Source organism: Alexandromys fortis, unplaced genomic scaffold (genome assembly GCF_014885135.2).
Source record: "Alexandromys fortis isolate MF-2015 unplaced genomic scaffold, M_Fortis_MF-2015_v1.1 scaffold_25, whole genome shotgun sequence".
NCBI classification, from domain to species: Eukaryota; Metazoa; Chordata; class Mammalia; order Rodentia; family Cricetidae; genus Alexandromys; species Alexandromys fortis.
In genome coordinates, this window is record NW_026067904.1 from 2,852,743 (window position 1) to 2,876,993 (window position 24,251).

Here is a 24,251-nt window from a genome sequence, read left to right on the forward strand (position 1 = left end):
CATGGGATAAAACCGGACTCTCTGAATATGGCGGACAATGAGGGCTGCTGAGAAGCCAAGGACAATGCCACTGGGTTTTGATCCTACTTCATGTTCTGGCTTTGTGGGAGCCTAGCCAGTTTGGATGTCCACCTTCCTAGACCAGGATGGAGCGGGGAGGACTTTGGACTTTCCACAGGGCAGGGAACCCTGACTGCCCCTCAGACTGGAGAGGGAGGGGGAGAGGAGTGGGGGAAGGGGGAGAGGAGAGGGAGGAGGGGGGAAAAGGAAGACGGGGAGGGAAATGGGAGGCGGGGAGGAGGCGGAAATCTTTTTTTTTTCAATAAAAAATTATATTAAAAAAAAGAAGACCTACTCTTTGTGTGTGTTGATGTGAGGAGGTCTGTAAAATGTATAAAAGAAGACCTACTCTGTGTGTGTGTTGCTTTGAGGAGCAAGCGAACCATCCTGGTGAAATGCTATGCAGACTTCCCTGCAGGTAGCCAGGATCCAGTGACTAATTATCCTTTATGGACAATCAGATACAGTGTATCTTCACTTCAGAGGATTAAATTCATGACAAATTTTAGCACAATTTTCATAGTACAGACTTTTCTGAATTTGGTTAATGCCACTATCAACCATGACACCACCCTGAAGAAACAGGGTCAGAAGTAGTCCTTACTTATGGAATCTTTGTTAGTGACAGTTTCCTGAAAATCCAGTTAGTCTCAGCTGTATCGGTTAAGTAGATGGATCCACTTGTCTTGAACAGGTAATTGATGCAATTGACAGACTAAGTGCACGGAATATACTCACCCTTTCCCTTGGTTATGGACCCTTCGTGATTACTAAAAGGGCATTTTAAGTTATAGAAAGGACAGAAAAAATAAATTTAGAGTCAGAGACATAAAATATGCATGGTTTGAAACACACTAATATTTTCTTTAGCTCATGTCCCTGGAAAAAGAAAAAGGCCCACAAAGCCTGAAGAGTGAACGGGCTCAAAAACCGCTTTATGCAAGACCAGCCCAGAGTGATTTACTTAAATTTTCCACATGGAAAATCAACTGTAGTTCCTTCTCTTGCCATGGTGTGAGGCTGAATTTCTTAAGAAAGACTGCGAATTGACACACAGAAACCAAGCCCTTTGAAAGAACTGCTGAATTCAAGACCATTTATCATAGGAATTAATAGAGAGATGACTTGGCCATTAAAGGTTGGGTTCGCAACCAAAAACATCTCTAGTAATTTGACATGAGATATCTACACAGCAAATGGACTCCTTTTCATTCTGCTTTCCCCTGGAAGTTAAGTTTTCGTAAGAGGAAAACACAACCCACTAGTATTCATCGGAATGTCTGTGGTCAGCAATGGTGGTTAGGCAGGCTCCAGGCAAGCAAATGAAACAAGCTAAAACAAACAGACCTACCTAACTACTGGTGGCTGGAGAGGACACAGACCCAAGAGGAAAACCTTCTACTACCATTTTCCTAAACCAATGCACTCTCTAACTGTACTCTAAATACTGATCCTGTACTGCCAATAAGTAGACCTTTAAAGACTCTATGGTTCCCTGGCATAAAACAGAAGGGCCTTCAGGAGGCCACCATTGAATCAGCCCAGTAGCCCAGAGACTGCTCACACTAAACATTTTTTTAACGTCAAAACTAAAGAAAACCTGCTCTCTTAGAGGAGTCAACATTCAAAGCTTTATATTCTAAAAATCTCTCTATGGCATTGGTGAGCAAAACTTTCTAAAAAAAAAAAATAAGCCAGGACAAAGAGATTTACAAGGAATTTTGAGTTTTAAGACAAAGTGGAGAAAAAAAAAAACATGTTTAATTAGAAGTCTGAAGATTGTGCCGGGTTTGCTGTGAGGTAAGATACAATCATTTCCTGGAGAGAAAAATGGAAAACTTACCTGAAAGCGCCAGAGTTTGCTCTACTAGGAAGCTACTGAGACAGATGCTGGGGTTTTAAGAGCTGAGATAGGATTGAGAAGAACTGAACTCTGGGACTGTTCTTTTTCCTGCTATGTCAAAAATAAGTGGATTTTTATATAAAATGCATATATGCAGGTTATATGACTTTTCTAAGACAGAAAAAGCATTGATTTTATTTTAAAATCCTACACCATTTCTCTTGTGTATTTTTATGTAAATTCAACATGAAATGCAGATCCTACCATGTTTAATTTTTTATAGGTACCACAGAATAGATCTTTTACTAATAAACACAACCACCTTGACTCTAATGGACTAAGGCAATTACCCCTCCACCTATGCTCTGACTTCACTTACTAGTTCCCATTAGAGCCATCACTAGACCAGGATGAATTCTCATCATTACCCCTCAGTAACTTAGAGCTTGGCCTAAGTTCACAGAAACAAACAGTATTAGGATTTTCTTAGCTCTCAAGAAAAGCCAGTGGATTAACTAAAATTGCAGAATTGACTTCAACTTGATAAAATTTAAGAATCACTGTGAGTTAAGAGCATAATGGAGAAGCCTGATGATGTCAGCCATGCCGATAATGTGAACAATACGCAAGGCAAACCATGTCTTTGAGTCCCTGGGACCTTGCACGGTGGTGGGCACTTTATTGGCCGTCAGTCGTCTAGGAAACAGGAGCATGCCATTTATTCCTACGGATGGATTTTATCAACACCATTGTCATTCTTACTGTTTTTTCCTAGAGCTGAATTAAATTTCATCCCAAATTCTCTCAGAGAAGCTTCAGGCAAAGGGAAGGGGAGGCGCTGGATTACAGTGAACTCAAATGAAGAGAAGAGGCAGGCAAGGGTAAGAACTGCTGGGAAGAGGTAACTTCCACGTGGGGCTCTCGTCCGCGGCTATTTATAACTAAAGAGCACGAGATTTCTATCTAATAGACCATAATTAGCTGAGAAATAGGCAAGATCTCCTTAGAGAGCTCTCACGGCTCCACAGCCAGTAGGATCTTAACTAGAAAATATATTACTGTACCCGGAAGGAAGCCATATCATAAAAATACTCAGTTAAAGTGGTGTTACTAGAGGAGCCATTATAAATCCATACTGGTAACACCCCAGAGAAAGGCTGTCTAAGCACATGGGAACAAGATGACTTTAGAATAAGATACATCCCAAGAAGCGCAGGACAGCTTCAGATGTGTTTCAAAGCTCACAGAGACTAAGCACAGTACTCTCAATTAGCTTACTCTGCGGGGAAGAGTCAGGATTCAGGACCATGAGTCTGTTGTCAAACCGCTGCCAGGCTACTCACGCACGCCCACATCCTTACTTATTATTAAAATAGTCAAAAAGTCACAGTTCCGAAGTCTACTCGTTTGTCTCGCTCAGTTTATCTGGCTGTCACAGAGTGATCAACTGTTTAAGTCTTATAATCAATAGACATTTATTTTTCATTGATCTGGAGGTTAGGACGTGCGTGACCAGGACACTGGCAGATTGATTCTTTCCGAGGGTGGCTTTATTAGAGACACAGCCCTTTCATTATCTCCTGGAGGAAAGAGTGGGCACACCCTTTGGGCTCCCCTCGTAAGGCCATCAATCCCACCCACAGAGGCTTCCTCAGGATTCATCTTCTCCCAGATGAGCTACCTCGGATCCACTGACTTGGGAGTTAGGGTTTCAATATGTAAATCTGAGATCAACACAAACATCCAAGACCATCATGGGAGTCGGGATTAGTGCTCCTCTTTCCACAAGCAAAGTTGATCCCTTTTAATCCTTTCTTCTCAGTCCACTCACTGTTACAGTTGCCTGGTCATTCTGGAAAGACTGACAGCCCTTCTGACAGGATCCAGGCTCAGTCTTCTGGCTTCCCTTACCCAGTTATCTCTCACACCTGAATCTTTACCAAGACCCTTACGTCAGCTTCTCGTCCTTTCTACGAATGATGAGTATCAGTTCATATTGCTATCTTCACTCCCATTCTTGGTTGAATACCCTGATGAACACAGCAGAGGATCCCCCAGGCCCACCCATAATTCTCCTGAGTGGACAGGGAGAGGGACAACCATGGAAGCCTAGGGCTGTTTTGACCCATAGCTGCTCTTCCAGATTTTGGTGTATCCTCTTGTCTTCCATTCTCAAGCATCTTTGAGTGATGAGATGCGAGCAAATCCCTGAAACTGGCAACCACAGGCCAGAGCATACCATGCTTCACCCTGCACCATGGACCTGTTTACAAAGACTCGGTCGGACACTGGAGAGGGAGGGTTAAAGATAATCACCTAGAGAATAGTGACTTCATGAGTGTTTGGATCATAATGAGAACGCCATTTTAAGTATGTTCTCATAAAAATAATCTCATAAATATTACTATTTAACTAAAGTAGAATGTGATTTTAGAAAATTCTACTTTTTAACATAATTGTTTGTGAAGGTAAATAGATATTACAGACTTCTTTTTAAAATTACTTACCTGTATGTCTTACCAAACACTGTTCATCTTGCTTCCACAATCTTTTCAAGATTTAGTTTAAGAAAATATATCAATTCACATAATTCTTTTATTATGAAATTTTTTAGGAGATTTTTTTTCCTTTCCAACATTTTTTGGTGACATTGAGCAAACATTTTTGTTGTTTACCCGCTAGACCCAACTCACCTGTCAAAGAGTTCTCCTCCCGTGACGAGCTCAAGGACCAGACTGATTTCCATGGGCGTTTCAAATATTTCCTTAAGTTTTATCTGAGGGAAACACATACATCAAGAAAGAACATCAACAACTGCTCGTCCCCATCTTCCTTAAAGATGGCTAAAATTATGGACAAGGCAATAGCTTGCATCAGCAGTGGGCAGGGTCAGGTCAGTGGAAGTCCCCCATGCTCCCATTAGGAAGATTCTCATGAGGCCATGAGGACCCTCTCTTTCTCAGTTGATGGCTTTGTCAGTGACCTCAGGTTTTTCAAAAGCCCCATTCAATTTTGACTTTAAAAACACTTCCAAAATTTACTCAAATGTTGCAGGGTTATTTTTTTTTTTTTTGACTCAAAAACAAGACCCAACTTTACAAAACTGTTTGGAAACATCATGGATTCTAGAGACAAGCAATGCTTTCTCCAGGAAACAATGGATTTGAACTTAGGGTGTGGCAAGACAGGCTGGGTCAGGTCTTGGGAAAGTACTCTTTAGCAGTTAGAGCCTCTTGTCTGTGACGGGTCGTTGGAAAGAGAGGTGGTAGAGATTCGGATAATCCAACCAAATGTGGACCTTTCTGCAGACATCGGGGGATCTGGAGGCCAGCACTGACCTCCATGTGAAGAACGCTGCACACTGATTTCCTTAGAAAGAGGAGGCAGAAGAGGCACGGATAGCATGATGTTTGAGTATGTCATGCTTGATTATTGCTCACTCCAAGTCACCCTGGACTTCGCTGCACACTGAACTCTAGTGCTGTCCCACACTGTGGACAACAATGGCCTAAGCCACTTGGGACGGCCCTGTTCTCTGATCAGCAAGCCTGCGTGTAGTTGGATAGCACCTGTAGGAAGAAGCTCTGGCCAGCGACGTTTGATGAGGGCCCCGCTGCAGAAGCTTCAGAGAGCCCTCAGCTGACGAGGCCCTTCCAATTTTCCCCTTAAATGTCAACCAGGGAACTCATAAAAATGTGGAGCTGTCATTACGGGGCCGTGAAGACAAGTGAGAAGTCAATGCACGGAGGCATAGAAAATGGCAAACACAGGGACGTGTGAAGCCTGGGCCTATAGTCCACCTTCTTACTCATTAATGCTGTGTAGCGAGGTGTCCCTTTAATTCACATATCAAGTTGTATGCACTTTGCTTTGAGCACTACAGGTCATCAGCCCAGACATAACTTTCTCATACAAATAGGCTTTAAAAAAAAATAGGTAGATGACTTCATTTTGTAAAATCAAGTTGCTGCTGCGAAAATGATTTTGTTCTTTTTCACTCCGTTGATCCAGAAAGCTTCGCGCTGGGCATTTTTCTCAGTGTCGTCTGAACACAGAGCACAGCGGAGTGTCTGGGAACCACTCAGTCCTCCCATTCAGGCACATCATCTATTTGCATCTTTGCATTATTTCTGAAGCAGATACTCTCTCAGAGGCGGAAATGACTGTGGAAAGCAATGCCTTCTCCTTCTTGGGCCTTATCGGCAGCGGCATATTAAGGAGATAAGCAAACAAAAGAGGGAGAAAGCCAGTGTTTCACCAGAGCAGAAGAAAACTCTCCAATTCTTCTCCTTTCATGCGTGAAAGGAGGCGTGCTATGCATTGTTAGTCTATCTAGTCCAAAACTGATTGGATGTGTGAGGTACAGCCATGAGCTGGGCCGTACTGTCTGACAGAGGAAGAACCCCTCCTCCCCATAACAACGATCCCATTCTACAGCCTTAGAAATGACTTTGAATTGTAAGCTAAAAGCCACTTACGATGTTCGGGTGTGAGAGGCGCAGCAGAACTCCTATCTCAGTTCTGACAATCTTTTTGTCCACCTAGAAGGCATTAAGAGAGAAGTCGTGAACCGAAAAGGACCCCAACTTACAAAAACTTTGTGCCAGAGATGAGACACATCGGTAGCCAACCCAACAGATAAAATGAGCGGAGAGGTGTTCTGTCTCTCTGTCTGTCTTTCTCATCTCTGTGTCTCTGTCTGTCTGTCTCTCCCTCCAGTAGATCCAGAAACAGAGCAGCCGGTCTACAATACATTTTCCATGTTATCTACCCCATTTCCTATCAAACATCATAACCACCACTACCGCTAGCACAAGTCGGTCTCAGCTTGTCCCTGCACTTCTTACTTTCATTGCCACAAGTCTCACCCACCCTCACAGAACTGCCAATCGCCTCGCCCACCTTCTTCACACCAAGCGGCCACACAATTCAACCTCCCCCACAGGTACTGTCCTGTGGAAGGAAGACCGCATCAAGGGTTTCTGGCAGAACCAAGTCATCCCACGGTGTCCTCTCCAGAAATTGTGTGCAAATAATCAATACAATTCCCTTCCTATTTTGAATTATGAGAGCAAAATAGAGCAGACGTCACTATTCCCGATGCCTAGTTTTTATACTGTAGGTCAACATAGGGAAAAATTACTGAGATGAAAAGAACTACCAATATCACCTAGTTCCTATATTGCTATATAGGTTCATTTACTCTTTGAGCTTTAATTCTATGAGCCACTAAATTTTCTTTCTTCTTGTCATCCAGAGTCAGTTTCTATTGGTGATGACTAAGAGACCCTAGTACAGTGATTCTCAACCTATGGGTTGTGACCCCTTTGAGGACCACATTTCAAACATCCTGTATATCAGATATTACATTACAGTTCATAACCACAGCAAAATTACGGTTATGAAGTGGCAATGAAAATAATTGTTGGTTGTTTGGGGGTCATCACAACATGGGAACTGTATTAAAGGACTGCAGCATTAGGAAGATCGAGAAACACTGCATAGTTTCAACACATGACATATTGGGGACAATGTCCACTGAATTTCTCATCTGCAAAATGCGAGATGCTCCCCAACTAATGTTCAGGAAATGAAGAGTTTGCACAATCTAAAAATCAAGTGCAAACAGAAAACTTTAAGTGTAGTCTGTGGTGCACGTTTATAAACCCAGCCCTGGGGAGGCAGAGACAAATGGATCATTGGGGCCCTAGGCCAGTCAGCCAAGCCTCAGTGGTAGGTTCAGGCCAGTCAAAGACTCTTTAAAAAAATGGGTGGCTCTGGAACCAGGACACCTTACATTGTCTTCTCGCCTCTATTTTCTCTCTCTCTCTCTCTCTCTCTCTCTCTCTCTCTCTCTCTCTCTCTCTCTCTCACACACACACACACACACACACACACACATACACATGTGCACATGCACCTCCACACACATGTGTACCTCCCTAACACATCATCAGTGTACACTCACTAATCATGTGTTCATGCTAGCGTTCCTGGAGTCATTTGATATGTCTCAAGATCCTGGAGTCCTTTGAGATATCTTTACATGTGAGCGTGAAGAAATCTATGCTCCATTAACAGGCAAACTGTGAGCGAAGCTAAGACACTGCTTCCAATACAGAAAGGCCTCTACTCTCTAAGTCACTGTTCAGAGGAAGAAAGGGTGGGCTTGAGGAGAAATCCAACTCCATGTCAGTGTAGTTAACACATTATGACTCAAGACAAAGAATGATGTTTATCTGATCAATATTTTTCCTCAATGAAAATATTAAACAACAATGTTAAATTCTTTGAAAATAAAGTATATTCCAAGAATTTCACAAATTTTATATGCTATTTTCTTTGGCTGCAACATATAATATGTATACAATATATCATATTTATAATTTTTCCTGTCAAAAATAGTTTGCCAAACTCTATAGCTTTTTGATTAAAGAGATGAATCATTATGTATAAATACCTTCAATTTTTGTGATAAAGAAAAATGTTTATGAGAAAATTGTAAAGAACGCATCTATAACTAAAGATCGTCATGGCAAGTGAAACAAGCCAACTTCATCAGAAAAACATTATTTTTTCTCTCAGCTACAGAATCCAGACACACGAAGAGAGAGAGACAGAGAGAGGGAGAGAGAGAGAGAGAGGAAGAGAGAGAAGGAGAAGAAGAGAGGGGGGAGAGAGGGATGAAGGGAGAGAGGGAGGGAGGGAGGGAGGGAGGGAGGGAGGGAGGCTCACAGGATCAGATAACATGAAAGCAGGAGGACTATATTTGACACAAATAAAGAGACGGAGGTTGAAGGGAGCAGGAGCAGAAAAAGGACAAGAAGAACAAAGCTGAAACTCAATGCTATTCATAACAAAACCCCACAATTTTCACACCAGTAAAAAATTAAAAACATTCTCAGCCCAGTAAAAAATTCACCATCACATATAATAAAATACCAACAATTACAGAGTTAAGGTAAAGCTTCATAACCATGGAAATTGTTGTTATTTGTGAAATCGGTTAGAACACTCAGAGTATTTTTACATATCCATGCCAAAGAAATTTAAGCTGTTATCTAGCTACTACTGTGTTTTCTGTGCTATAATACTCTGACCTAAAGTAACTTGGGGAAAAAACGGCTAAGTTATACTTCCAGGTGACAATCTATTACTAAAAAAAGTCATGGTATGAACTAAACCAAAAACAGAAGAAGAAACCATAGAAGGACTCTGGCTCATTCACTGGGTCACCCTCAACTAGCTCACTTCTACGGCCCAAATTTACCTATCTAGAAAAGGCGTTGCCCAAATTAGACTGAGCCTTCCCACACCAATCATCAGTCAAGATAATCTCTTACAGACTTAGTTACAGGCCAATCTTTTTTTTTTTTCTCGAGACAGGGTTTCTCTGTAGCTTTCAAGACTGTGTTGGAACTTGCTCTTGTAGACCAGGCTGTCCTCGAACTCAGAGAGAAACAGGCCAATCTTATTGAGGCAGTTCTTCAGTTGAAGTTCCTTCTGCTTTGGTGACTTGAATTTGTGTCTAGCTGACAACAAGAACTAACCAGGACAACCATAACTACAAAACAAAACAAAAAAATGTGTTCTGTGTTCTGTTTACACTGGATGGATGGCAGCTGGCAACTCAGAAAACTTATTAATGTTATGTATGAATATCCCACACAAAAATGAAGTGTCAGTTACAAATTCCGTCTAGAGAGGGACAGGGATGATACGATCTGTCAATCTTCATAACTGCCAGCTAATACAGGCAATAACATGGGAGGGCAGATTCATTGGGAGCAGAGACAAACAAGCTGGCAAGCAACTGACTTCAGCAAATGTGTGTCACATTGACAGGCTCTAGGGCTTTCTCTGTGAAAGACAAAGCAGAGACACATTTTAATGCATCCATCTAGTGTTCTGCTACTCAAAACGTTTGGAGACTGCCCCGCCGGTCTCCCCCCGAGACTGAATTATAGCTGCTTTTTTCAATTTTGACAGAGTATGTGTTGAGCACAACTCTTCCAAGTGCAGGTAACCAACACCAGCTCAAGCTTATCTGTGCTCTAGTGAAAAATGTTGGCATATGGAAACTCAGATCTGTCTGCAGAGAGCCAGATTCAGAAGCTCAGACTCAAACATCTCTATGCTAATCTCAGACAATTTTCTCGTTGTTTTGTTTGCATTGAATGCATAAATCTACATGTAAGAGACATGTGACTCTAACAGGACCGAGCATGGGTAAGGCGCCATCTCCTCTGATCAGCTTTGAGAGAACTGGAGTGTCCGGCTGGGGCGGGACCTGAATCTCCTGAGAACTGGATGTTGCCAGATACTGAAGCCTCCATTAATGATTGTTTTGTTATTTGTTTCCTCTTTTATTTGCCTGTCTAAAATACCGAAATGTTGCTTTCTTTGCTTTTTCCTATGTCCCAGACTAATTAATAAATCATCAAATATTATTAATTTATAACAATTCTTGCAAGCGTAGGTTTAATGCTCATATTACGATTGTTTAACAATAACTCATAGATGCTACAAAGTAGTAACTTATACTGCTTTTCCATAAAGCTCTTGTAAACCCATACTGAAAACCGAGGTGTGGCAATTGCTTCCCTGGTGAATTAGTCTGACAGACGCGTGTGTACTGGGAACTCTGCTTTCTTACTCTCTGTCTACAGTGTGTCATTTTGTCCAGGATGTTGATGTTACTAATGACACTCGTTGAAGGGAGGAAAGCAATGAAGGACAAAGAGTACCAGCAAACAAGACAGGTAGGAGTTGAAGTTTGCATAAACCCGTCTCTAAAATACTGTGTCGGAAAGAAAGAAAAACCACAGCTTATATTCTCAAAACTTCCAAAATAGAAAAAAAAAGTGTATAATCTATATTTAAAAAAAAAAGCTCTCCATAGAACCAGAGAGTCAAAGGTCCCTTAATTTACATGGAATGAGTATCTATCATCTAGGTTTTATATGTTGGGCTCCATATTAAACACTGGAGGAGCCTATAAAAAGCAAGCAAAATCAGGTCTCTTCAGAGGAAGCTAGTGATCTAATTTGGGGACAAATTTATCTATATAATGTCAAGAGAAGACAACGAATGATGTGTTATGTTTTAAAGTCTCCATTGGGGACTAGAGAGATGGCTGGATTTCTGTTAAGAGTCCTTGCGGGGAAACCAGTTCAATTCTCAGCATCCACATGGCGACACAGCTGTCTGTAACTCCAGCTGCAGGGCATCTGATTCCACCGTGAGACCACCATGGGCTCCGAGCATATATCTTGGTACACATGCATGCAGGTATGCATAAAAACAAATTAGAACCCAAACCTCCATTGTTCGATGCAATGGTTGAAATAATGCTACTATTTAAATACTAGCTTATTGTAAAAAAAAAAAGATTTTTTTTTTTACATTTTTTGACATTTAAAAAACACCTCACTGTTAACAAATGAAGAACAATTCATTAAGTGTGTACGTGGTACATAAAGACAGTGTGATGAGACAGACCAATAAGTGATGTCAATCAGTCCGGTCACTGGGATACAGAAAAGAGACTCGAGGAGGAGAGTGAAAGTTCTTTAGAGGAAAATTTGTTAGTTTCGTGGAAAATTTCCATTGTGCAAAAGCTACTCCTCTTGTGTAGAAAATCTTTGTGAGAACACCCAGACATAGACAGATTTCCTTCAAAGTGGCTCATAGAATAACTATGTTGCCATCTGCAGGGCACTGGCCTTGTGACCTTGGCACTGGACTGGCTGAAATCACGCCTGTAAAAAGCATTATTATTCTCGCTCACGTAGAGCTCCATATTCAACACAGTTTCCAGAGAGCCCCGGGTGCAGGAGCCCACCCTTCTGAGAGATGTACTGGAATTCTGGATGAGACAAATCTTCCCATATTGGTTTCTACAGATATTGTTGAAGAAAACCCTGAAGGATTATTATTATTATTATTAAATAAGGTATTACTGATGATAATAAAAGAGTCATGATCAACAAGCAAATTCATATCCATTGTCTCACAGTGAACCACATGTTTTGCTACATGAGCACCCAAATCTAGGGATTTATAGTAAATCCCATGGACAGCACAACTTTATTAGCCTACTTGCAACTTAGATACATAGGCTTTTTCATTCTAGTTTTCTGTTAATTTTGCATATAGCCTTGTTCATTCTAGTTTATCTCTTTTTAATTTTTTAAATTTATTTATTAAAGATTTCTGTCTCTTCCCCGCCACCACCTCCCATTTTCCTCCCCCTCCCCCTATCAAGTCCCCCTCCCTCATCAGCCCAAAGAACAATCAGGGTTCCCTGCCCTGTGGGAAGTCCAAGGACCACCCACCTCCATCCAGGTCTAGTAAGGTGAGCATCCAAACTGCCTAGGCTCCCACAAAGCCAGTACGTGCAGTAGGATCAAAAACCCAACTCAAGAACAATGGCAATGGGTTTTTGATTCTAGTTTATCTCTTAATTTTACAATAGAGATTACACTTTTTTTTTTGCTGCCCTGGGTCAGCAATAACTTCCTAACTGATGCAAAAATAAATATATTTGTAATTATTTGTATGATTCTTTTAAAAAATATAGAACCTAAGTCCTTCATTCCTAAATTAGGGCTCATTTTTCTGATTGTATATTTAGCACTTATGTGATCCACAATGCCCCTAACGTTTTCACGTATTTCTGATCAGCGTAAAACGACGGCAGATGACAGAATCCCTTAACTTTCTTTTATCTTTTCATTTTCAACAAGACATTTTCTAATATAAATACATATTCTGAACAAACATTTTACTGTGCTACCTAGCATGTATTCCACATTATGAAACCTTTTAAAAATTGAGTGTTAAATAATATTAGTTGCAGAAATATTTAAAACAGGTAATATTTCAGAAAAAAAAACTTCTAGCTTGGAAATTTGTTTGGAGTCTAAAATTAACGTCTCTATGAAATTTTTTTCAACGGCATGCATCTTTAGAGTATGTTCTGTGTCGTCTGTGCCACTGCGAAAGGCTGGCCAGAGTCTCAGAAGAGCTTCTCGGGGCACAGCTGAATCTTCCCTTTTCTACTTTCATATCTTAATAAGGTTAATTTTAATTTAATTTATTCTTTAAAACAATCTTTTTTATTTTACATACCAATCCCAGTTCCCTCTCCCTCCCCTTCCCTCCCGCCACCTTCTCCCACCCCATTCCCCATTCAGTCCTCAGAGATGGTGAAGCCTCTCATGTCTCTCCTCAACAAAGTCTGTCACATCACCCTGAGGCAGGACCATTGAGACAAGTCAGAGTCCCTCCCCGCTTGTCCCTCCCCACTGTATCTAGGCAGAGCAAGGTATCCCTCCGTAGGGAATGGGCTCCAAAAGCCAGTTCATGCACTAGGGGTAAACACTGGTCCCTCTGTCAGTGGCCCCATAAACTGCCTAAGTGACACGGCTGTCACTAACATTCAGAGGGTCTAGTTTGGTCATATGCAGGTTCCCCAGGTGTTAGTCCAGAGTCATTGAGCTCCCACTCAGTCGGGTCAGCTGTTTCTGTGGGTTTCCCCATCATAGTCTTGACCTTTGCTCATATTATCACTCCTTCCTCTCTTCATCTGGACTCCGGGAGTCATGCTCTTTGGCCACTGCACGCATTTGACACACAGAGTTTGAAAAAAAAAAAACAAGTTTGTGTTTGCTCTAATGGTGGGAAGTTGAGTAAAAGGAAATATATAAAAAGCATAGTTCTCCAATATCCCCCAAAGTCCTCAGAACTGAATGTGGCTCATTAGATATGGACGCTTCATTAGGACGAGCAGTAAATGTGCTCCAGACATTAGCCAAAATGATGACAGGACGAGGAAGGATTTGAAAACAGGCAAAGGAGGAAGGACTTGAAGGGAAAGCTGAAAACCTGCTGCTGTGTCGCGGAAGTGGCGGGTTGGGCAGAGCAGGGGAAAGCTGGGAGAAATGAGACACAGGGATGCAAATCATTGCTGGACTGGAGTCATCAAATCACATCACACGCAACCTAGATCTGGAGCCACCACCCTCTGAGTGAGCTAGGGGACCTTTACTAGAAGGCACAGCTGCTCTTCGCACCTCAGTGTCTCCATCTCCTGCAGCAGCATTTCCACACAAAACAAGGCCTAGAGCTGGGGAGATGGCTCGGTATAGAAAACTCCTGTCACACAATTGTAAGGATCTAAATTGGACCCCTAGCATCCTTACAAATATGAAGAATGGTACCACTGACCTGTCCCTCACTACTGGGGAGGTGGAGGCAGCTGAGTGTCTGGAGCTCACTGTCCAACCATCCCAGCCAACTCAAGCAGCTTCAGTGAGAGGCCCAATCTAAATTAAATGTGGAGGGCAATCCAGAAGAAATGCCCAGCCTTGACATCTGGCTTCCAGAAGCACATGCACACACACACACACACACACACCCTTGTGTACATGCACACACACCCATGTGCACATGCACACATACCCACACATGTGCACAGGCACACATATCCACACATGTGCACGTGCACACACACCCACACATGTGCACAGGCACACATATCCACACATGTGCACTGCACACACACCCACACATGTGCACATGCACACATGTGCACATGCACACGCACCCACACATGTGCACATGCACACGCACCCACACATGTGCACATGCACACACACACCCATGTGCACATGCACACACACCCACCCATGTGCACATGCACACACACCCACACATGTGCACAGGCACACATATCCACACATGTGCACGTGCACATGCACACGCACCCACACACGTGCACATGCACACACACCCACACATGTGCACATGCACACACACACCCTTGTGTACATGCACACACACCCATGTGCACATGCACACACACACATGTGCACATGCACACAATCCACCCATGTGCACATGCACACACACATGTGCACATGCACACACACCCATGTGCACATGCAGACACATCCACCCATGTGCACATGCACACACACCCACACATGTGCACATGCACACACATCCACACCAACATATACAACAACAATGGTAGCATTAATTATCCTTACAGAAAATGAGACTATGTACTTTGTTTCTATTTGCTCTCTGCCTTCTTTGGCTCTTTTTTGGCTTGAATAATTTTACAGAATTGTGCTTCTCAGAGGCATTGTGAAAACATGGAAGATATAAATTTCTAATGGATAATAAGAAATGCCTTTAATTTTTCAGAATGCTTCCCTTTTACACAGGTAATGCTTAATTTCCTGACAGTTGGCAGGCCTCTGCTGATACCAGCATGCTAGGAAAGAGCCTGGACAAGTGGAATTCTATTCAATTCAAAAGCCATTCTAGTCTACAAGGATTTGAAAGCTAAAGCCTGCTGTTTGAGCATACAAACATCAAACAGCCACATACAATCAGATGGAGGAGTTCTCACATAATGCTAGTATTCACGATAACTCTAGAATTCTAACCAAGAATGGGTATTTTCACTCCTCTCTCTTCTTGACCAAAAGCAAACCTGGACATTTTGCTTTTGGCATAGACCCTGGCAGTGACCTGGTTTGGCTTATGTAGAAAATACACCAGAGGCCCTGGTCCCTGCTTCTCACTGCTGTGACCCAGCCATCGCAAACATGCAACCTTCAACTTTCCCTTGTAGTCACGTCCTGGATCCCCCTCTCTCATTCCTGTTCTGAGGACTTTTAGCATAGACTTCTCTGCCTCGGCTCATAGCACCAATGCTCTTAACAACTTGGGTAACAATGCCACGATTCATTCAGCGTTCTGGCCTGTTTCTTTAGCACTGGCTCATTTTTCCCATCTTTTCCTCTGATCCCACTTGGCAACCCACTCTCACGGTTACACCTGAGGTCATTAGCATCCATGGGACACTATAGAAACCTTGACATCAAACCGCGCACACGGATCGATTTCTCTCAGCCTTCACTCTCCCTTAACTCAGAGTCCATGATCTGTCCGTCTGTGCACTGGTCTACACACAGTCTGCCCTTCTCTCATTCACTGTAATTTCCAGACAAAATCCCCGAGCTTGTTCAGCTTCACGCTTATTGCATTTCTGTGTCTGGACTATTTCCCATTAGGGAAAACAGACAACTTTGTTAACTTCCAATTTTAAATTTATGACACCAAATTTAAGGGGCCCTCGGTGTGTTCGTTCTACAGAAAAACATATACCCTCTCTCTTTATACCTCTGCTGCACCCCCATCTCCAAGTACTGAAAAGGCCGAAAATGCAAGAAAAACTATTTCATCTTCATCATCTACAACAAAAAACATTTTTATCTTTTAATTCTGCAAATACATTTTAGCACCTATTATATACAGATAATATTCTGGGCATGATGCTATATTAGTGAATAAATCAACTCTGGGGTATAAAAACTCTTTGTTCTAGCAGAGGCAGAATATGAATAAATAAATAATAGGCCTCAGGTTCCTTTGTACTATATTGCAGGGAATCAAAATGAAGGAGACAATAAAAGAGTAGCCGATAAGGTGACATGGACGCAGCCACATGAGAGAACATTAATGCTCCGAGTGAAACGTGGCCAGAGAAACAGAATAAAACTGTCGTTCGTGCGGATGCAAAAGACAGGAAAAAAGCCGCCCACATCAGAAAGATATCAATAAAGCCACAGTTCTTTGTACTGAATTTACCCTCCATTCCTCTCCTTGTATTCCAGCTTACTGATAAGTTTTGAAGAAGAAAAAAAAACTAAGAAAACTTTCTTTTGGGTACTTCCATGCTAAACTTCATACTACTTGCCCACAACCATTTGTCTCCCAAACCTTTGAGCGTGAGTTTGGAGTCAACAGGAAGGAGGTGGTGGCCTAGAGCTGCCGCGGTGGCATGCAATGGCCAGGTGGTGGGTATAAACAGCCGGGGAATCCAGCCCCTAATTTGATACTCCTCGTGCAGAGCCAGCTTTGCTGTGAGCAGCAGACACGCTCGAAACAACCGTTCACTTCATTCACATTTCACAAGGCCGTGACAACTGTGAAAGTCAAAGTCTTCTAATTTTTCTCTTCCCAGTCATTTCCTCCTCCTTTCAGACTCCCCAAAGGAGAAAAGCAAGGCTTTTGCATAGAGGATGGAAACAGTTTAGGTAGCATAGGAACATCTCTAGAAGTTAAACGGAGAAAAAGGGCACCTATGTTTTGAAAAGCAAAGCCCATGGAAGAAGGGGCTTTGGAGAAGGGCAGTTCCTGCAGAGTGAGTCACTATTGATCTTTCTTCTTAGATCCTTAGTACAAACCTTCCAGCTCACAGACACTGGGAATTCGCTTCAAAGGGGAGGGTCTTTCTTCTGACAGCGAAAGAAACAGGTTTAACATTCTCGGGGGACAAGATAAGCTGAATGAAGCTTAAACAACTGATTTGGGATTCTGCCAGAGTCCTACAGAAAATAGGTTTGGCTTAGCAGAGGAGGAGAGGAAAGGAACTGGAATGCGAAGGAGAAAGACCATAGAGGATGTATACTTCATTCTCCTCTTCTCTCTGTCGCTCCAGAACTAACATTGCTCAGGGGTAATCCTGACTTAGTTTCTTTCATCTTTACCAAGATCTCCCCGGCTCAGTTTACCCTATCCAGTCCTGTTTCTGATGCCATGTCTCCGCTCCCCTCCCATAGGAAAACTCTGAGGTTGCCTCTGAACCTTCTTATCTGGGCTCAAGGCACTAAAATTGTTCGCTCTGATTCACTGATTTTATCAGTCCACTGCAATTGGTACTGAAATCCTGCCTGTTTTCTCTCCCCTCCCATTTTATACAGAGGTGTTTTAGCTGTAAGAAAGAAGGAAGTGTTTCTCTCAAACACTATGCCTTGCTTTTACTTTGAGTAGCTCATAATTTGCACTAAATATAACAGCAGAGGAGATTAAAAGAAAATTAAATGATGCATTTCCCCCCAGGACACAAAGCCTTGACAAATATCAGTTCTCCATCTTTCCAAAGAAGATGACCATGCTTAGGGGTCAAGTTTTCTCCAAAAAGAAACTTATATCCCATGATGAAAAGAGATCATGGGATATAAGCTTCCTAAATTCTCTTTCGGGGCTTATCCTGTCAGACAGGGAAGAAAACAAAAACATAACATATATTTTTAAGTGTAAAATGAAGGAAATAACAGTGAGAACAATTGTAACATAATTAGTCATCAGTATCTTGTTTTATAAACTTCTAGCTTTTAAAAAATGTCTTTTCCATATTTTCAAACCAGAAAATATGATGTTACTTTTTCACTAAAAACAATACTAGTAGCCCAACATCATCAATGCCTCGTTCAAACATTATGGCCGTTCCTTGCTAATTACACTAATATAAACCTTGTAGTAGTGATCATTCTTGCCTGTACTTAAATTTTCTTTTCATTGTATCTGGCACTTTCATGGCTTGGCTACTGTGAACCCTCTTTTGGGTCTCTAAATCTGTACAAGATTATTTAAATTTATTCATATACAAAATGGAGACATTGATCATGACCATGACTTAGTGGTGTTATATGCATTGATGGTGTGTGTGGAAACTTCTTGGTTTTTGACGGATGCTCAGTGAATGTCAGTGCCTTCCCTAGGAGGGCATTTACTAAATTAACTTTTTCTCGTCTTCTGTTTAACTTTTCCTATCTCTGGCATGAGAAACTATCATAGAGTAGGAGACAGCTTTGTTAGAATTTACTATTAGAGTCCAAAGTAACTTCCCTGCCAAGCAGTGGCCAGAGGGAGGGACTCGTGTGTGTTTTCACTTAAATACATATTTTCCTTGACCTTTTCAGAAACTAGGATCAAAACAACACTCATAACTTTAAATGTAAGAAATACTGAAGGCCATTTTTATGTTTAATAATTACTATAGAGCATTAGAGTCACACTTTGGTTGTCTTTAAATTGACCACCAGACACATTTTATGTATATTTCCGGTCTAATCATTCTTCTTAGTACCTTTGGTAATTTTATACGGTCAAGGTCATACTTTTTAAAACGCTTTTAAAATTCTTAAGAGGGCCCAAAAATAGTGCAACTTAACCTCCAGTTTATGTTCCTTTCAGTCAAACAACAATGGCTTGTTTGCATGATTCCAAAATCACCCACAACGAGGACAGAACGCCAAGAAGCTCAGAGTTCCCAAGACGGTCTTTTGATCTGCGTGATTCTTAAAACTAAGTCACCAGCTTTCTGTTATAAAACCAAGGCAGAGTTGATTTAACTCGTGCTTTCACAATCTATTAAATAATTCAAATAAAGATACTGGAGTTATTAGCATTTTAAAACTCTTCAATTAGATCTTCACAATGAATCTTTTACCAAGACTATATCTTCATATAAAACACCTTTATGCTCATAACAGATTGCTTTAGTATCTTGCCTGGCCTTTACTTTTTCCCAAAAAAGTAAGAGCTTCTTCAAAGACCCTAATTACTGCTCTTCAAAAATGCTAAAAAAATTTTTGAAAATTAAAAAGCATAATCCTTAGTAACAATCTAAACATTGTCCTTATATCCAGGTAAGTGTGGTCTTCACCACCCATCAGGAAGACTTCTCAATGCACCAGAAGAGACCTGTACAGAAAAGCACAGCCTAAATGCAAAGTCACGGAGCCCAATGGCTCCATCTTTAAACAGTCTCATACCTAAGGCTCAGGGAATGCTAAGGAAAGGGGAACAGGAAGATTGTAAGAGCCAGAAGATCAAAGAGTTTGCTGTGAGGTTGTGTCTCCTAGTACTGTCGGAAGTTAGACACATAAAGTCTCACCAGTGTGATTGCCCAAATGTTGAGCAGAACCAGGATGACATCAATGGACATGCCAAAGTGGGCAATGGAAAGTTCCTGAGACTTTGATCATACACAAAAATTCCAGGCAACTGAGCCCTGCTGCGAGTGGGAGAAATTGTCTTCCCTAGGGACCAGCATGCCAAATGGTCAGCCCTAAACACATGCATCCAAGGAACATTATACAGACTGAGTAGGTTATAGTTAGGGATATATATGCATATACTGATATGTATCCAAAAACAATTTATGGAAAAGTGGGCATGAATTTGAAAGAGAACAAGGAGGAGTGTATGGGAAGTTTTGGAGGAAGAAAAGGAAGAGAGAAATGCTGTAATTATGCTGTATTCTAAAATAACTAATTAAAAAATAAGGAACATGGGCTACAAAGGGGAAGGGCTTTAAATGGTCTTCTAGATGCTGTTCACAGCTCCCTTTTCTAAATGTGGAAGTCTGGTCCTGCCTTCCTCCTGCCTTCCTTGCTTGCTAAGCATCCACCCTAATGTCAGGAAACACCAGTTCCACTTTCCTGGAAGACATCAGACACTCCAGAAATCAGACACAGAAGAATGAGCGTGTGTCAGTTCAGTCTGCAACGTGATCTTTCATATAATGCCCTGCATATATCCTTAAGTACCCCCATAGCTCATCTTTAACTCCCCCGTGTTAAGTGTCTAAAGGTTTCACATCAGAGGCACGGTGTCTATGTGCACTCATTATATTAATGTTCTGCCATTTCCTTCTCTTTGGCACATTCCCAGCCCATCAAGATTGAGAGGAGGCAGTAGCCAACGGGTCTGCAGTGCATGCGGCAGGCCTCTGTGTGCTGGGGGGGGGGGGGGGGGGGGTGTGGGGGGGGGATTGTTTCCTCCCTGGGTATTCACCAGGTATCCAGGTATTTATTGGCTTTCCCACCCCACTGGTGATGACAATCACCTGTCCCAGCCATGTGCAGCTGCAAGTGCTCCTACGTGGCCAGGTTCTTCTGCAGACAGCATCTGGCGAAGGTCCTGCTATAAGGACGCTTAAGCCCTTCCATGGAGAACACACCACCGATGAAGACGCTCTTGAATTTCGAGTCACTTGGAAAGAACAGGGCAAAGTAGGTACAACCTTGAGAAACAGCTAAGCTCACCTTAACAACAAAAAGATGTTTATTTTTACTTTTATTTATATTGTCTAGTTGTCCTTGGTTGTACATGTACACGTGTGCAGATGCCAGTGAGACCAAAAGAGGGCGCCAGATGCCCTGCAGCTGGAGTTATAGGCAGTTGTGAGCAGCCCAACAAGGGTGCTGGGAAAAACCCCAGTCTTCTGCAAAAGGAGGAAGCACTCTGAACCAATGGAGCCATTTCCCCGGCCCAAGAAATGATTTCAAAGTAGAAAAATAAGGATATCTTTGACTTTAAAAAAATGAATATCGTCCCCTCCAGATACTCAGTAGCATTAGGTTCAAGAATAATTTTTTATAGCAAGTAAAGGAGACTTTATTTGTGTGTATTATGTTGATTTTTATTAATATCCCCTTTTAAAAACATGTCAAAATTTAAAAGACAAGACTAGTCATCGTAGATAAACTTTGGTTTATCAATAAAAGATGCCACTCACAGGTTGTTGTGTGTCATTGCTTCATATCTAGGAATGTACCAGAACAGTCAAGCTAGTCTGATGCTGTGGTAGAAAAATTTCTAGAGTCTAGACTATTCTGATGTCAAAATCTGAAAGAAAAATCCTGGCAGTGATGGCCTCATATGTTGTGAGAGAGGAAAAAGGGGGCAGTTTATATTTAATGATCTGTTTAGCACATTTTTAGATTTCTGGGACACAGACAATGAAAGAAGATGAACCGAATTTACCTTGTAATAGATACTTGCCTCAGAGAGGACAGGGAACCTGGTGCACACAGCAGGGGGCATGATGGTGTCCTATCTACCACTAAGACAGCTAAAGGGCTAGCATCAGGGCACAAAGTAGTTCACATGTCTCACACTTCCCAGTTGTTCCTACAACTACTGCATTTGCTAGCTTTGTATTACAAGAGGAACACCGAAGACTAGATACTCCTTAATTAAAAAAAAAAAAGTTCATGATTCTTAAGGACTGGAGGGTTCATACAGCAAGGTGACAGACAGTGTGATAGTGGCAAGGACCCCCAGGCTGTGTCACGAGCTCCTGGAAAATTAGGAAAAGATCTGGCTGTCTGCAGAGGAGATGGCCTGGCTTTATAGCAAGCGCTTCTCAAGAGAGCCAGCTCGGTGCCGCCACACTACACTGACCTCTGTCGAGGGCGGCACCCATGATGTAATCATCTCATAAAACCACATCACTTCAGCGCCCTTACCTTAGGGACTAGGCTTCCAGCACATAAGCCTTTGGAGAATAATCGTATCTCAACCACAGTGGTGGATAATGCATACTGAGACTCATTAACCTAAGGCTTTAACTGGATTCAGAGAAGAAATATATTGCTTGTGTTCTCTACTTGTTTTCTTGCTACTGAGTCTCTTGAATTTTTGAAATAATGTCACTAGTCCTTGCCCTTGTTTTACAGAGTGGTTTAGAGGCTAAGGAAGATTTCCCTATGTCTGCATTAGTAAGGGTTTAGTTTTCTTTATTAACTTGGCAAGGACAGCATCTATTCTCGGTTGTTCATCTGGACCACGATCATTCCTGACTTCATTTTGGCCTTCTCTCCTTTCGGGGCCTTGATGGAACAAATTTTAAAAGGCCTGGTTTAGATTCCCAGAAGTCTTGTCTTGTCCTGTGTATTTCTGTGTACTTTGGACAAAGCTCTAAAACCCTACGAAATGGAACACGCCCACCATGGGGAGCTCTGCGTGGGCAAGGTTGCTACAGCACGTATAGTAATTGGTTGTTAATTAATTGCTGACCCCCTTCTGACTGGTATCGTTCTCCTTTACTATTAGAACGACTGAAGAGACATCCCAGGGTGTTTAATGTGACAGATACTGAAAACAAGTTCAGTACTGAAAACTGTCTGGATCTCGTCCAGTCGAGATCCCCTGGCGTGCCATCATCCATAGTCTCCTGTTCTGTTGAAGCAAATTAGTGGCTTCAGAACTCTACAACTGGAATGTCTTCAACCATCTTCCTCCTGTTTCTTATATTGTCTGAGTGGAGGAAACTTTGACCAATATTCATCTCAGTGCCCTAAGACAGTTTGAAACTGAAGAAAAGTATAAAACTCCAAACTTATTTTTCCCTATGAATACTGAAGTTATAGACTTACCATTTCTCATTAAGATATGAATACTAAGTGCATATTAAGAATCTGTGTAGCTACTGTCTCTCTCAGGCATCACTCTCTCCTACACCCTGGGTTTGTACCCTCTCATCCTCCTCTGCCTTTGTCTAGTAACGTATTTCCTTTCTCGGTCCCACAGATTCACCATAAAAGGTCAAGATCACTTTAGCTCCAACTTCTCACTGTAAAAGTACTAGGGGAGCTAAATGTGGTCATTTAAACAAATCATACATGACCGAGTGGCCTTATCTGTTGTGTATGCTTGTTTTTGAGCAATATCACAGAGGCCAGTCCAATCTAACAATATCTCCCACCTTCTTCCACCCTCTCCTCACCCATCCTCAATGCTATACTTATGGATCATGGTGTTCAAAAGTAAAACAAAGAGAGCAAAATGCCAATGAGAACTCAGCAAGTAAGAACAGAATAAGTAAGCAGAATTATAAAAAAAATCAGTGTTTATATAAGGGCAAGAAAATATGCAAACAAACCCCACATAAGTTACAGCAGTGAATTCACGCTGAGACTTGCGAAGGCTCTCTTGAATGGTAGGGGATATAACAGGCCAACATTTTACTATTCCATCCAGCCATCTTCTCCCTTCATTAGATGTACACCTGTCACAGACTTAATAGAAATATCTTGGTTTCTATTTCAGGAAATCTGGCTTGATAATCCCTACAAAAATCAATATGTTCCACCTGACAGGCGCTTGAAAAGTTACGCTCCACTTGGCATGGCTTGTTATCTGCAAGCTACTTTCCTTAATGTGTTCTAAGACCTCAATTGGGCTCAATAAGACCTCAAAACGTCTATTTGCGCTGCAGATTTATTCTCCTTTCCGTGGTTGACCAAGGTGACCTTGGCTGAACTTCCAAAGAACAGAAATGAGTGCTCATAGCAGTGTTTAATGGAGGCCTGACTCTAAAATAGGCTGAAGCCTCTCTCCCTTATGTGCACCATAACAGTTAGTAAATGTGCAGTCTGTGATAGGATTTCATCCTTCCCAATGGTTAGACAGAAAGAGGAGGAGGAGACACCGTCATTCATCTCCAGCGCTCGTACCTTGGGACCACGATCGCCCATTGTCACTCTTCCTCCCTCTGAGGCTAGGATTTCAACACCTTTAGATTCTAAATGCCAGTGAGATCACATTTACACTCTGTGCTAGGCTGACTGTACTTGGTGTGGTATCCTCTGGGATCATGAGTGTTGCAGCAACAGACATGATTTATTTCCTCTTGAAGCCTGAATGTTGTTTTACATAATAATCAATATTTTCTTCAGTCATCAGTCAATGAACA

The 24,251-nt window shown here is 41.9% G+C and overlaps 1 protein-coding gene across 1 annotated transcript in view; it reads right to left on the reverse strand.

The window, feature by feature from the left end:
• The window catches only part of Camk4 (calcium/calmodulin dependent protein kinase IV), a 218,639-nt gene that overhangs the window by 68,613 nt on the left and 125,775 nt on the right, over nucleotides 1–24,251 (reverse strand). The window contains exons 3-4 of the mRNA XM_050134943.1: nucleotides 6,382–6,444; nucleotides 4,597–4,679 (exon numbers count right to left, since the gene is read on the reverse strand). Coding sequence (XP_049990900.1) covers nucleotides 4,597–4,679; nucleotides 6,382–6,444 — 146 coding nt within the window. The remainder of the gene's footprint in view (nucleotides 1–4,596; nucleotides 4,680–6,381; nucleotides 6,445–24,251) is intronic.